The sequence below is a fragment of the Diabrotica undecimpunctata genome, chromosome 9 (assembly GCF_040954645.1).
Source record: "Diabrotica undecimpunctata isolate CICGRU chromosome 9, icDiaUnde3, whole genome shotgun sequence".
In the NCBI taxonomy this organism is placed as follows: Eukaryota; Metazoa; Arthropoda; class Insecta; order Coleoptera; family Chrysomelidae; genus Diabrotica; species Diabrotica undecimpunctata.
This window is the reverse complement of record NC_092811.1, coordinates 34,406,794-34,422,385: the sequence shown is the minus strand read 5'-3', so window position 1 is coordinate 34,422,385 and position 15,592 is coordinate 34,406,794. Positions and strand designations below refer to the sequence as shown.

The 15,592-nt window shown below is 31.3% G+C and overlaps 1 protein-coding gene across 2 annotated transcripts in view; it reads right to left on the bottom strand.

Annotated features, from left to right (window-relative positions):
- The window catches only part of LOC140449818 (dynein axonemal heavy chain 1-like), a 1,063,244-nt gene that overhangs the window by 1,023,277 nt on the left and 24,375 nt on the right, over window positions 1–15,592 (bottom strand). For both annotated transcript variants that reach the window (XR_011951893.1, XM_072543176.1), the window contains exon 4: window positions 6,907–7,254. Coding sequence is in view for 1 of the 2 variants with exons in the window: in XM_072543176.1 (XP_072399277.1) it covers window positions 6,907–7,254 (348 nt within the window). In the remaining variant the exon portion in view is untranslated. The remainder of the gene's footprint in view (window positions 1–6,906; window positions 7,255–15,592) is intronic.

Genomic DNA, 15,592 nt, shown 5'->3' with positions numbered 1-15,592 from the left:
CTTTGACACTAAGAACAATGATCAATTATAGATAAACAAAATGTAAGTGTCAATATGACATAATGATAACAGTCACCCAAGCCACCTCATCGTATCACAAAATAACTCCAAAATATTCATAATTAAAAAAGTCCTAAATTCATTTGGCTCTAAAAAATGATTCAAGCCATATGAGAAATGGTTCCAACTTAAAAATAAAGTTTTACAAAAATTCGCAAACGGAATTATTCCGCAGGATGTTTCAAAGTTAGGATAATAAAAGCACATTTTAATTAACCCCGTACAATAAGCCAAATATACAATTATATCAAAATACTGACTATAATGAATTAAAATTTATAAATTTATACACAGTGTGCTAAAAAAAAATCATCAAAATAAGGCTAAAAAAATTGAATTGATTTTCTCCGTTGCTTTTTTTGCATCTGAGTATATATATAATATATATATATATATATATATATATATATATATATATATATATATATATATATATATATATATATATATATATATATATATATATTGATACGATTGGGGTTTATAGAAAATAGTTTATAAGTTATATACTAGATAATTTTAGGTATAACAAGTATTTGGTTATTTTAAGAAGTTATATACTAGAGAATTTAATAAAAATATATTTATGCGAGGGCATTTTTAAGAAATTAGCATATAAAAAGTATTTTTTTAGTAATTATGATGTTGTAGATATATTTAAGTGAGCCATGTGACTAGGCAACCAGATACACATACTCTGAAGTGACGTTTAAGAATTTTTACGAATATAAGTGGGGTTATAGTTGTTTAAAATGTGTAGTTTATTAAATTAGAATGTTAAGTTACTAATTTAATTATATATTCTGATCTGAAAAGCCTAAATGTAAACAAAATTATCAATAGAACATTAACGAATTCTCCAGAATGCAGAATTTGACCTTTGTTTATGTTGGAACATTCTGGAATAATGATTATGTCGGTGGATCGAACAGATACTTTTTTCGAGAACATCCATATAGAAGAAATAGAACTAAATCGAACATGATTTCTTACCAGATGGTTCTGGAAGATTGAAAAGATATAAATACCCGTGATTTGGATTCAAGATGGCAGTTTTTAGTCAGAAGTCAAGCAGTTTAGTAAGAAAGTCCGTCCAGTCCATTCAATTAGTCAATCAGTTACAAATAGTCCAATTGTTTAATATAGTGAGTTAAATGAAGATTAAAAATTATGCATATATTTTAATGCACATTTATAATTATACACAAATAATTATTGAAGATTAAAAAAGTATATTAGAAGAATAAATATAAATGCTGTTTGCTGGTTTGCTTGGTGGTGTATAAATGCTGGTGAAGAAAAATATATCTTAAATTGGTAGAAGCTGATAATTGGAAAAAGTAATTTCACAAAAACAAGGATAACCGAAGTACGAAGACATTCAGTGGTGATTAGAATATATATAGTGGAAAACAGTTCATTTAGGCATTCAGTGAAAGAAAGGTACAAAATTTTGTTAATATAATTTAGTTAGTGTCATAACAGTTTCAATTCTGAAGATAGTTTGTTTAAATTTTACATTGTCTATAGAATTTAATTAGTTTTATAAGAATATCAATTTAAAGATAGTTTATTTTAAATTTACATTGGCTAGGTTAGATATATATATATATGTGTGTTTCATAATAGTTATAATAAAGATAATTTAAAAAAGTACTTACAAACTAATTCTTTGAGAACCGCGATAAAAACCCTATATTATTAAAAATACTCATTGCTCATCATTCAAACAAACAAATACATCATAACAATATATATATATATATATATATATATATATATATATATATATATATACGTAGACGCGTTGTTTTACGTTAAAAAGAAACATAACTAATATTATTCAAAAAAAATTGAGGTTATGATGACTCAATTATTATATTTCAGTTGATCAACTGAAACAAATTATATAAATCAATTAAGGAAAAGCGGAAACTTGTTAGTTGCTACAAGAATTTTTAAAATAATATATTTCAGTAAATTTTTAAGTGAAAATAATTGTGATACGAGGTTTTGTTACCTACCAAAATATAATCAAGTATTCACAATAACGATTTACGAGGTTTCTTTAAAAAAAAAAAGTGTTTTTTTGTTTTATTTTTAGGCAAGCCGGGCTTCGAGAATGGCCAAATCAGCACTAGAAAGTCTAGAAGCGAATCCTAATATTGACCAGAATAAAAGTACTACCAATCTAAATTCACATTCTAAAGAGGAAATCTCAGGACTTAAGAGCCGTCATGGAGAAGATTGGAAAGAAACAAATACAGGCTTTGAACAAGTTTATGAGACCTTTCAAGAAGAATCCTCCATTTTCCAGCATATTGCTTCTCTATCAGGCTCTTCACAAAACATTCAAGTACATTCCTGTATTATTTTGAACCCAAAGAAAACTGCTATTCAAACGGGATCTCATTTAAAAAATGACACCCAAAGCAGATGCCTGGCTAGTATTAATATAGAAGATAATGGTATGAATGTTAATGTGAAGGAAAGTACTCAGGTGGAGAATGTCAGTAGGGATCTAACTTTGAATACAGAAAATCTCAGTGAAGCTGCGGAAAATCGATACTACAATACCGACATTGAATTTGAAGAACCTTTCGAAGGATTCTGAAGATGAAGCTGTAAATGTCGCCGGACGCAAAAAATTTAAAGCGACGCCTAAAAAAGTAAACGCTGTCCGAGAAATAAAAAATGAGAAGAAAAGGCGTAGCAAAACAGGCAAAGCAGATTCTTCTACTTGGGAGAGGAATAAACAAAAATGTTTAAGAATGCGTGGTAAAGTATATACAGCAAAAAAGAAGGAAAAAGATGGATCTATAGTTACCATAAAGAGAAACTCCCGGCAGTGTTTGACAGCAGAACAAAAAAGGAAATGTTCAATGATGAGAAACGAAGGAAGATTTTTGAGGGGTTTTGGTCTGAGATGGATTGGCATCAACGAAAGACATTTGTGTGTACGCTAGTTAATAAACATCCAACAACGCAAAAAAGAACACAAAATAAATTACGGCGTAATTTAAATTTATTTTATCATTTAAAAATAGATAATACCGTTTGCAAGAAAATGTTTTTCTATACATTAGGATTGGGTGAATGGAGTGTTCAAAACTGGGTGAAGACTAGTTGTGACTCGGGTATCCCAAAAGTAACTACTACTACTTTTCCCACCAAGATTATTATTTAATCTTATTTTTTAATACATAATAATTATTTATCAAAGTTCCTACAACTGAATTAACTTGAGTGTATACTTGGTTGCCTACAAAGATGGTGCAGTCAAATATATTTACAATATCATAATTATTAAAATAACCAAATACATTGCAACTTAAACACTTTTTAAACTTATTATTATGTTAATTCCTTAAGAATGCCCTGATATAAATACCCTTCATAATATTCTCTAGTATATAACTTATAATTTATTTCTTTAAACACTACCTTTGTTTCTCCTATATTTAATATCATCTGAATATATATATATATATATATATATATATATATATATATATATATATATATATATATATATATATATATATATATATATATATATATATATATATATATATAGGGTGTCCCATAATTAATTGGACATTAGCTAATGAGTGATAGCTGACATCAAAATAAAGCGTTTGAGCTCAAATTGATTAGGACAAATGTTGCTAGTTTTCGTTCTACAGGGAGATTCATTAATATTTTTTTATATTATTTTTATGGGTATATTGAAAACTATTTAACCGATTTAAGTGAAATTTGGTATCTTGCTATTATTTAGTATGCTTAATAAGAAAAGGATATTGGATTTACCATTGACACTAGGTGGCGCCACCTACTGTAACATTGGTTCAGTAATGGGCCATAATTTTTTTGTCCGCCCTGTATAAACATTCTAGGAAAAAAAACATGAAATAACATTCAATTCTACACAAAAAAGGTATTCTTGTTCCAAATCAAAAAAGTACACCGTTTTCGAAATAAACGTATTTTGTTTTTCGCAAAACAAGCAGGTACCTAGGTATGCTGTGAACTTAATGGCAAAGTCAAGGCGTAAGTACGAATTTGTTTACTATTTGTTGTCAAAATGCAGTGCGAGTGTATTATTAAAAAATAATATGTGTGTACTTTGTACGCAGGTAAGAAGTTATACTTCTATTATATGACTTCAACGAAATTACTATATTTTAAACAGTTTATTTGTGTTTTATTTAAATATTAAACTAATTAATACTTACAAGTTTCCTAAAAATTTTCTTAAATAATACCGAAAATAAAAAAAAAGTAAGCAAGGCAATAACATGACATGTTATGTTCCTAAGCGGTCTCCCATCCAAAGTTTGACCCCGGTAGACACTGCTTGACTCCCGTTTTCGAGCGACAACTGGTGTAGCCAGTGTGCTATGGCCGTAAAATTCATACTAAAGTGAATTATTTTGACAGGTTATATCTACAAATAATATTAAGATTGCCTTTTAATCTTCTTGTCATCATATTTTAATATCTATTATCCTATATCCGACGAAGACAAATTCAAAGATACAAAAATTATAAAATATATTTTTTTCACACTTTATTTGCACTGATACATACGTAAATTCAAAGATTTAGCAACTAGCACATTTTTATAAAAATTTACTCTTAACATTTTTCCCAATTGCACCTAAAGAAGTATAACTTCAAAAACATGAACTAACATTCAATTCTACACAAAAAAGGTACCTAGCCTTCTTTCACATAAAAAAAGTACACCGTTTTCGAAATAAACGTATTTTGTTAATGATGCATGTCTCTATTTAATTTTTTGCAAAACAAGTATGCTTTGAACTTCATGACAACGTCAAGACGTAACTACGAATTTATTATTATTAGTTCTCAAAGGTAACTACGAATTTATTTATTATTAGTTGTCAAAGTGCAGTGCGAGTCATTATTTGCCAAAGTACTATTAAGTTTTTTATAAACCACCTAAGATAAAGGAAAAATGCCACGTCATAGTGAATTTTCTAATGTAGAAATGCGCGATATGATCTGTTTGTATGCCCAGGAAAATTTTTGTTCTCGTAAAGCAGCTGAACTCTATTTGGAACTTTATCCCAATAGAAGGCAACCAAACCATAAAACTATTAGATCATTGTTCGACAGATTAGGCGAAACAGGGTCATTTCATCCCAAAAACAGGAATGCTGGAAGACCGAGAGTAATTGATGCGGATATGGAGGATGAAATTGTTGTGCGTGTTGCAGAAGATCCAGAAACCAGTACAAGGCTTGTTTCTGCGGCCACTGGTATAAGCAAATCTACGGTGTCAAGAATAATACGGACAGAAAATTTGTATCCCTATCGTTTTATTCCAGTACAGAATCTTTTACCACAGGATTTTCCAGCAAGGCTCCGATTTAGTCAGTTTATGATGGGGCGGCATTTAGACGATCCAATGTTTTATAATAAAATTTTATTTACCGATGAAGCCACATTTACTAGAAGGGGTGTATTTAACTGGCGCAATAGCCATACCTACGCGACAGAAAATCCTCATGCATTTCAAGAACATCATTTTCAACACGAGTTTTCCATATATATCTGGTGTAACATATTTGGGGATTGTATTGTAGGACCATTCGAATTACCAACTAGGCTTGACGGAGTAACATATCTAAATTTTTTGAGAAAAGATTTACCAACTCTTTTAGATGACATACCTCTAAATTTGAGACGGAACTTTTGGTACATGCATGATGGTGCACCACCACATTATAGCCTAGAAGTTAGAAATTATCTAGATGAAATTTATCCTCAAAGGTGGATTGGTAGAGGTAGTGTATACCCATGGCCAGCACGCAGTCCCAAACTAAATCCCCTAGACTTTCACTTGTGGGGCTACCTGAAGTCACTTGTTTATAAAAAAAAAATAAATAACCGATAAGAGTTATGGCAAAATATTGTAGAGAGAGTTAACGTAATTAGGGCCCAAAGAAACTCATTATTTAAAATAAGACAAAACTTACACAAAAGATTTAGATTATGTAGTTTGTCTAATGGTGCACATTTTGAACACTTATTGTAATTTTTTTTCGGTTCGAATTATTCACTTTGTTAATTGTTTTATATTCACTTCATTGTTTAATTTAATTTCTGATTTTTTTTAAATTTGTTACTGAGTCAAAGGTTTAATAAAAATAATTGTTTCAATCATATGCATTTTGTTTGCAAAAATTATCTACTACTAATACATTTAATATTCACTTTTATTTAAGACCTTTTGAATAATGTTTGAATTTACATAAGTTTTTGTAAAATTTTTTTATTTTATGCACGTCTCTAAAAAATACGTTTATTTCGAAAACGGTGTACTTTTTTGATTTGAAACAAGAATACCTTTTTTGTGTAGAATTCAATGTTATTTCCTGTTTTTTCCTAGAATGTTTATACAGGGCGGAAAAAAAATTATGGCCCCATTAATGAACCAATGTTATAGTAGGTGGCGCCACCTAGTTTCATCGGTAAAACTAATATCATTTTCATATTAAGCATACTAAATAATAGCAAGATACCAAATTTTACTTAAATGGGTTGAATAGTTTTCAATATATTCCTAAAAATAATATAAAAAAATATTAATAAATCGCCCTGTAGAACGAAAACTAGCAACATTTTGCGTAAGCAATTTGAGCTCAAACGCTTTATTTTGATGTCAGCTATCACCCATTAGCTAATGTCCAATTAATTATGGGACACCCTGTATATACCTTTTATAAAGGATTTTTAAATAAATTTTTTGAATAATAAACATTACAATATACTTGTAGTTTATATATTTACATTAATTATATTCAAGTGGTTTACCTTATTAAATTTTCTGTTTCAGCCTTTAGCGTCAATGCCGCTTTCAGTCTGTTAGCAAAATTAACTGGATCTTCAGCGTAGAACATAATATAAAGTCTGTGCAAATTGAAGACTCTTTGATGTCCATCTAAAGTCATCACAGTCCAACGTCTGATTCCTGGATTGTAATCGCTCACAGCTACGTTAATCCAGTCGTACAGATCACTTAACACCAAATCTAATCTGCTTCTAGAGGCCAAGAATTCTACGGACTCGTTGTTAGGTGGAGTGCTTGGTACAAATGCTATAGCAGGCAGAGCATGGTGGACATTGTCTATGACACCATGTTGCAGCCAATTTTCAGGGGTTCTTAAAATATTTGAATAAATTAATTTAAGAGATTGATAAAATATACAACACTAACGAAGTTCAAGCAAGGTAAAAATAGAATTTTATTTGTGAAAAATATAAGGATTTATCAAAAATTTTGGGTGCATACTATTAAGAAATAGGTAGTTAAAATATAATGAATACATATAGAAACCAAACAATAAGCGAGGTAGAAACCGACGAAGAAAATAAACGAAAGATAGGAGAATATAGATTTAGAAGTAAAAAAAAGAGATCACTACAGAAAAATTAAGAAGAAAAAGACGAAGATACAAATGCAGTTATGATCAGAATGATGAAAGAACTGATGAAGAAAAATGAAGAAATGATGAACGAAATAAAGCAAATGAGGAAGGAATAAGCCGAAACCAATATATTAAGTATTAGTGCAAAGTAGAAAGTGGAAGTAGTAGTGGAAAGTAGAAAGTAGAAGAAATTAATGGAAATAAGGCAAGAGAATCAGAACTTGAACAGAGAAGTAAAACAACTACAGGAAAGAATCGAACACATAAAGAAATGCAATAAGAAGAAAATCCTTATGATATCAGGATTAAAAATGGACGATAGAAACATAAGTGAAGGAATGGAATATTTTTTAGGCAGAGAACTGCAAGTAAAAGTGAAATTAAGGAATGTCACAAAGATTGAAGAGAATCTCTGCGTTATAGAAACAGAAACAATGACAAAGATGTTGAAAAACAAGAACAAGAAAAAAACACAAAGACCGCATTTACATAAACAATGACCTAACAATGAAAGAAAAAAAATAGAAAAAATAATAAATGGCGAAAGAAGAAAGAGAAGAAGGAAAAATAGCAAGAATAGGATATGAAAAATTAACAGTAGATGGTAGGGAATGGAGATGGGATAAAGAAAATAAGCAGCTATACGAAATAAAAAAGGGAAAACTGCACAATCGATGGGTAACGAAAAATGGTAACGATATGGCTACGATAAAGACGATGAATTTAAAGGAAGGAAAATAAGATGAGAAGAAAAAAAAACAAACAAATTCAAAATAGATTAAAAGTAGGAACATGAAACATAAGAGGGACTTACGAGGAAGAAACATTAAGAAATTTAGATGAAATACGTGAGAAATATAGAAACGAAATAATGGCCTTACAAGAAACCAAGCAGCTGGGAAGTGAGATAGTTAACGTTGGAAAAGGTACTATTTTTAAAAGTGGCGGGCCAAATAGATACCTAAGGATGAATTTTATGGTATCAGGAAAAATAAGCCGAGACATGAAGCGGTTCATATTATATATAGCCCAGGGAAATAAGCTTTTTTTCGTGACACTCATTTAGCCAGGCAACCGACAGTTGTTTTGAGTAGTATGGACCTCTATAACAAGAACCTATTCTCCGTTCATAAATTGTTGAGAGCACGAAATGTGCCTCAAACTCATAAAACGGTCGTAAACCATAGGCGTTTCTGAGGTGTTTATTCATTAAATAATAATATAATATTTTTTAATACTGTTATATATATAATATTAATAATATTTTAATACTAATATATTTAGCAAAAAAACAATTAAAACTTTCACGGCTAATGTTAGTAATTATATTATATTAATAAAAATAAGAATTTAACCATTAACAATTTTGTAAATAAGAATACCTTATCTCTTTGGATATTTCAATACTAATCTTCGCGTTTAATCACTTTACTGGAAAACCTGGAATTCATATCCGAAGGTACTATTCGTTGCAAGATAATTAGGATGAAATTCCCCAGATTTTTAATAATATAATGGGTATGCTTTGACCATGTGCCTCGTTTGTTCAGTTTATATTCGAAACTTAACTCAAAAGGGTGAAGTTATTACGAACGAAAACAATTTTTTTGTTTAATACGTTTTTGATCGCATGTAATTTACGGCTCGTCGGTGTGTCCGCGTCTACGGCAGTAATTAGCGTCTCGAATATTTCTTTTGCGAATTATATACAGTGCGTGAGTGATTTTTTATTCCATATACCTACGAACATATACGTACCTTTCGCTCGTGCTCGTTTTGTTGGATTGTTTGTGATGGCCTCATCATCAATATCATCAAGTTTTACACCGGTACTGTTGCGTACAGTCAGTAAGTCTGTCTATTCACCAAGAGAGAAGACTATTGTCCTGAATGTTCACGATGCTCTGGTTTCTCAGAATCCCACAAACACTGTTCGCAACATAGTCGAAAGTTGTGTCAACATGACTGGCGTAGGAGAGTCAACTATATATAGGTTCCTATCAGAAAGAAAAAAACACAGTATAGCTAACCCAAACACAAACGAACACTTAAAGAGAGGGAAAAAGCCTATTGAAATTGATGAATTTGCCAAAAATGGTAATCGAAGGAAAATTCATGGATTTTTTTTCAAAAAAGAAATACCAAACCTAAACAAAATTTTACAAGAAGTTAGAGACGACCCGGATTTGCCTCATATCGGACGAACTAAATTGTGGCAAGTTTTAAAAGAATTAAATTTACGGTGGGAGAAATCAGACCGAAAATGACTTTTGATTTATCGGGAGGAGATAATATGTTAGAGAAGAAATTATCTAAGATCCATACGAAAATTCCGGGCTGAAGGAAGGCCCATCTTCTACCAGGATGAAACGTGGGTAAACTCAGGTCATACTCTAAAAAAAATTTGGTCAGATAAAAATATATTAAGCTCCAGGCAAGCCTTTATGGAAGGTTGGTCTACTGGTATCTCCCCATCTTCTGGTAAAGGCAGTAGATTAATAATTTCTCACATTGGCAGTGAAAAAGGATTTGTTAAGCATGGTTTGTTGGAATTTCAGTCCAAAAGCACAAAAGACTATCACGAGGAGATGACAGCTGATGTTTTCGAAGAGTATTTTGAGCAGATGATTGAACAAACATACCACCAAATTCAATTATAGTATTAAATAATGCACCTTATCATGCACGACTAGTAGAAAGACTTCCAACGACTGCGTGGAAGAAACAGGATATTCTGGACTGGCTGCGGAATAAGTATCTGCCTTACGAAGATGGAATGGTAAAAGCAGAACTTCTAAAAATTGATCGGCAACACAAATCTAAGTTCAAGGAATACGTAGTTGACAAAATGGCGGAAAGGTGAAACATTACAGTCCTTAGACTTCCACCCTACCACTGCGAAATAAATCCAATTGAACTCATTTGGGCACAAATGAAAAGTTATGTGGCTAGAAAAAATACGTTATATAAAATACAAGCTGTACGTGAATTGTTATACGAGTCTTTACAACATATTACAGAACAAAACTGGAAAGATGCAGTAAGGCATGTAATAGAAGAAGAACAAAAAATGTGGGATCTTGATAACATAATTGATGCGACCGTAGAGACACAACCGCTAATTATTAACCCTCAAGATAACTCGGATTATAATCGTAATTATATAAGGTAAGTAATAATAGTTGTAATCGTAAGGTATTAAAGGGGAAAGGCGCAAAATGTCGCCTGTCAAAATGTTCAATGTGTTTTAAATGTATCCATTTTTTTTCAAATCCTGAGAAAACTAAACAGCATTTTTGAAAAATTTAAAGGCAGAATGAAATATTTTTTAGAATAAATAAAAAGTTTCTTTTGCATGCAATATTTTCAATTAAAAATTATACTATATTTTCTCTTTTATTTTCACCCCTGTTAAATAACATATTAAAATAAACATTGTAGAAGTTTTTAGGGACTTTGTGCCCTGAGTAATAATGTAATCTTTCATTCTGCGTTTAAATTTTTCAAAAATATTTATTAGTTTTCTCCGGATTCGAAAATAATGGATACATTTAAAACACATTGGAAATTTTGCCAGGCGACATTTGGCGCCTTTTTCCTCAATTAAATAAATGTATCTTTTACAAATGGCAAGAGACTTTTTATTTTTGAATAAAATAAATAAGTTTTATTAAAAAATACAATTTACAAAAGTACAATTTAAAAAATATATTTATTTAGTTCAAATAAATGTTTCAATCATATACTCTACGACACTGGTCGTTCATCTCTAACCATTCAAAATACCCCCGTAATAGGATTATAAGGTATTGTATTCCTTCATATATAAGGTGGGTTAGTCGAAAACGTCTTAAACCGTCAGTTTTAGGTTGGTTTTTACTATTATATCGTATTACCTATCCTCTCTGTATTTCAGTTTTCTAATTAGGGTTAAACTTGTAGTGAGCTATCAACAAATTGTGAACCGACTGTATATGTTTCCTGCAGTCGATTTTTTGGACTTAATTAATTATTAACAAATTAAGGTCAAAAACGGTAAATTTTCGCTTTTTTCGTCTATCATCAAAAAGTAAAGCGTTTGAAACAAATTTGAGAAGAAATAAAACTTATAAGTCATATAAACACCTTCAAAATGGCGTTTTCTAAACGTTCCTATCCTTATTTGTTGTTTAGAAAGTTGCAAAATAAGTCAAAAATTTCCGTTTTTTTTAAATGTTATTAACTTTTTTTAAATTTTATTAACTTTTTTTTTAAATAAACCTATAGCCTTTATATTACAATATAAGTCAGAAAATTAAATAGGTACATTAAATATACGAATAGTTTCTAAAAGAAAAATATTTATTCTATTATTATTGTTTAAAAAAATGAGAAAATGATTTTAAATATTGCAAAATAATTTGGCAAAAACATCAATTTTTTGCTTATAAACAATTAGAATAACTTTTTAACCATTGACTGCAAAAAACTGATTTTTTCATATTTTGACAACCTGTTCTTTTTAAAAATTTAAAGGAAAAAAATTGACCTAGGACACTTTGGGACAAAGTTAGTGCCTTTTTTATAAATTGATAGCAGCTTTGTTTATAACAATTAAGAAACCTAATTAGGGTCATCTGAAAGAACATACTTTAAGATTGTAACGTGGAAAATTTTAAAAAGATTGCGTTTTAATGGAATCGTTCACAAAGCTTCAAAATTGTGGTGATCAAAGTTGGTCGGCTTTGAAACTATTGAGAGCGCTGGAGGGAGAAGGAGCTGTCAACTGTATCTCTGTTTCTTGTTTATAGATTTCGACGTTTCTTTTTTTAATTCGTATGTACTTTTTTGCGTACATTACGAATATGTATTATTTAAATAATTAGGTTGTTAAATAAACCATCTAATTTGTTTAAACAATTTTTTTCAGTTTTAATTTTATTTTTTTTTTGAATATTTGAGGTAATTTTTATTGTAAAAAATAAATATTTATGATTAGGGGAACTGGGGGCCCCTTGATACACTGGGAACATTTATACAGTGATTCTAACTCAAACATCATAATACAAATTATTGCTTACTTGTTACCGTATGTGGTGCTACTGATACTATAACGACCAAGAAAATTTCAGCAGTTTTTTTATATATTATTCAAAGCAAGTTTTTACCGTAGATCAAGAACAGAAATTAAATGAATATATAGTTACCTGTAGTAAGATATATTATGGTCTCACTCTCTACCAACTTAGAAGTTTAGCTTACGAGTATGCCAAACAAGTGAAATGCAAATATCCTTCTAAATGGGACAAAACAAAAGTAGCAGGGCAGGACTGGATTTCAGGTTTCCGTAAAAGAAATGTAAACATAACGTTAAGGAAACATAAAAACACCAGTCTCGCACGGTCAGTAGGATTCAACCAAACCTCAGTTGCAGAATTCTTTAAAAATTATGAGTGTGTCCTTACTAAATACTCATTCACACTAAATCGGATAATTAATATTGACGAAACAGGTATTACCACCGTAATGACGACGCCCAAAATTTTAGCCGAGAGAACACAAAAACAAGTCGGACAAATCGTTTCTGCTGATAGGGGTGAACTGGTTACTTTCTGTGGTATAGTATCAGCTATTGGAAATACTGTACCCCCTATATTTATTTTTTCACGAGTTCAATATAAACCTCACTTCATAAATGATGCTCCTGAGGGAAGCTTAGGCCTCGCTACGAAAACTGGTTGGATGAATTGTGAGTTATACCTAGAAGCACTACGACATATCCAAAAACATACTTGCTCCTCAAGAGAAAATCCGATATTGCTGCTATGAGATAACCACGAATCACATATATCAATTGAAGCTGTCGATTACTCCAGGGCGAATGGCATACTTTATTTATCGTTTCCTCCAAATACCTCGCACAAGTTACAACCACTTGATGTGGTTGTATTTGGTCCCTTTAAACGCAAGTTAAAAGTTTCCTTTAACGATTGGCATACTGGCCACCCAGGTAAAGCCTTAACCATTTATGAGATACCAATTCTTGCTAAAGTAGCATGATTTAAAGCATTCACGGGAAAGAACATTACTAGTGGATTTATAAAACCAGGCATTCGCCCATTCAAAAAACTTGTTTTTTCTGATGAGGATTTTGCTTCTTGCGACATTTATGCTTCCGATGTAATCTCAACAGACCCAAACGTTTTTTAAAATCCTTCTGTTTCTACAGAGTTCTCAGTTGCTCAACCTGGGCCTAGCACAGCAACGCAATCACATTCATAAGATAATCCATCGTCATTTGGCGCTGTTCAACTTCGACCGTCAACACCTGCTTCTTTAATTATCCCTTAAAAGTCCTGAGAGTGTAAGACCTTACCCAAAAATAAACAAAATCGCAAAACAACGAAAAGGAAAGGAACGTGGTAAATCACGTATTTACACTCACACTCCCGAGAAGGAACGACTTTTAGAACTACACAATACCAAATAAAGACAGATGCAGATTAAAGAACAAAGACGCCATGCCAAAGAATTAAGAACTGCTAGGAATATTGTATCTCTTGCTGATTCTAGTAACATCCCAAAGAAAATTGCTAAAATAAAAAAAATTTAAAGTGATAGTTCTACAAGTTGTTCTGAAGAATTCGAGGCGATGGATTTATCATCGGATTTGTCAGAGTTATTAAATGATGATAGCCCTGCTGATTTGCTCCAACCATTCCCAGAAAATATATATGAAGGTGACTTTTTAGTAATAATATTTGAAAAAAAGAAATCAGTTGTGCACTATGTGGGCAAAGTCTTGGCCAAACATGATAGCTTGGACTACCGTATTATATCTTATCTAAGGAAGAAACCGCGGACTTTTATTTTTCCTGATGTGAAAGATGAAGCTTCAGTCAATTTTTCAGACGTTTGTCTAAAATTACCGATGCCTAATGTTAGTGGATTTAAAACTGGAACTAAGAGTTAGGTTGGCGAGGTGCTATGTTTTTTCGACTTTATTTTATGGAATGGAATCTTGGACCTTGAATGCGACATCAATGAAAAAACTGGAATCATTCAAACTGTGGGTGTACAAAAGAATTCTGAAAAAAATTATGGACAGAACACGTTACAAACAAAGAGGTTCTGGGAAGGATGAACAAAGAAATGGAAATTTTAAATACAATAAAAACAAGAAAATTAGAATATCTCGGACATATTACACGTGGAGCGAAATACACCTTGCTCCAACTGATTATGCAGGGAAAGATAAAAGAAAAGAGAAGCATAGGGAGGCGTAGAATGGCATGGCTGCGCAACCTGAGAGAGTGGTACGGATGTACATCAAATGAACTTTTCAGAGCAGCTGTCTCAAAAGTCCGAATAGCTATGATGATTGCCGACCTCCGCCGCGAAGATGGCACTTGAAGAAGAAGAATGTTACTGCAGGGACGAATCAAACAGCTTCACTCTGCAGATTTCCCATAACTCTCGCTTCTTATAACATTCAGTAAAATAGTATGTTACTACTTTATTAACATTTGTTTATATTTGATTTGCTTCTTCTTCAGGTGTCATCTCCGCTACGTAGGTTGGCAATCATCATAGCTATTTTAATTTTTGAGGCAGTAGCTCTAAATAGTTGTTTTGAGCTGCATCCAAACCATTCTCTCACGTTCTTAAGTCATGAAATTCGTCTTCTTTCGATGCTTCTTCTGCGATCTATCTTTCCTCGCAGGATGCCATACTTCTCACCCCGCATCACATGTCCGAGATACTGTAACTTTCTTTCTTTAATTGTAAGTTCAACTTTCTTCTCTTTATCTATTCTTCTCAGTACTTCATTGGTCTTAACTCTATCTACCCAGGAAATCCTCATAATTCTTCTATAGGTCTACATTTCAAAGGCGCATATTTGATTTGCAAATAAATTGCATTAAAATATTATTTTTTTATTTATTTATAACAGTGTATTAATGTACCCCTAGCTGTACAAAACTGCCTCATGAGTTGAATCATTGTACCCCGTATGTGGGGCACTTTGATGTATTGACTGCGTTTAAAAATTACACAAATATCTTTTTTTTTTTTGTTAATATTTCTCTATT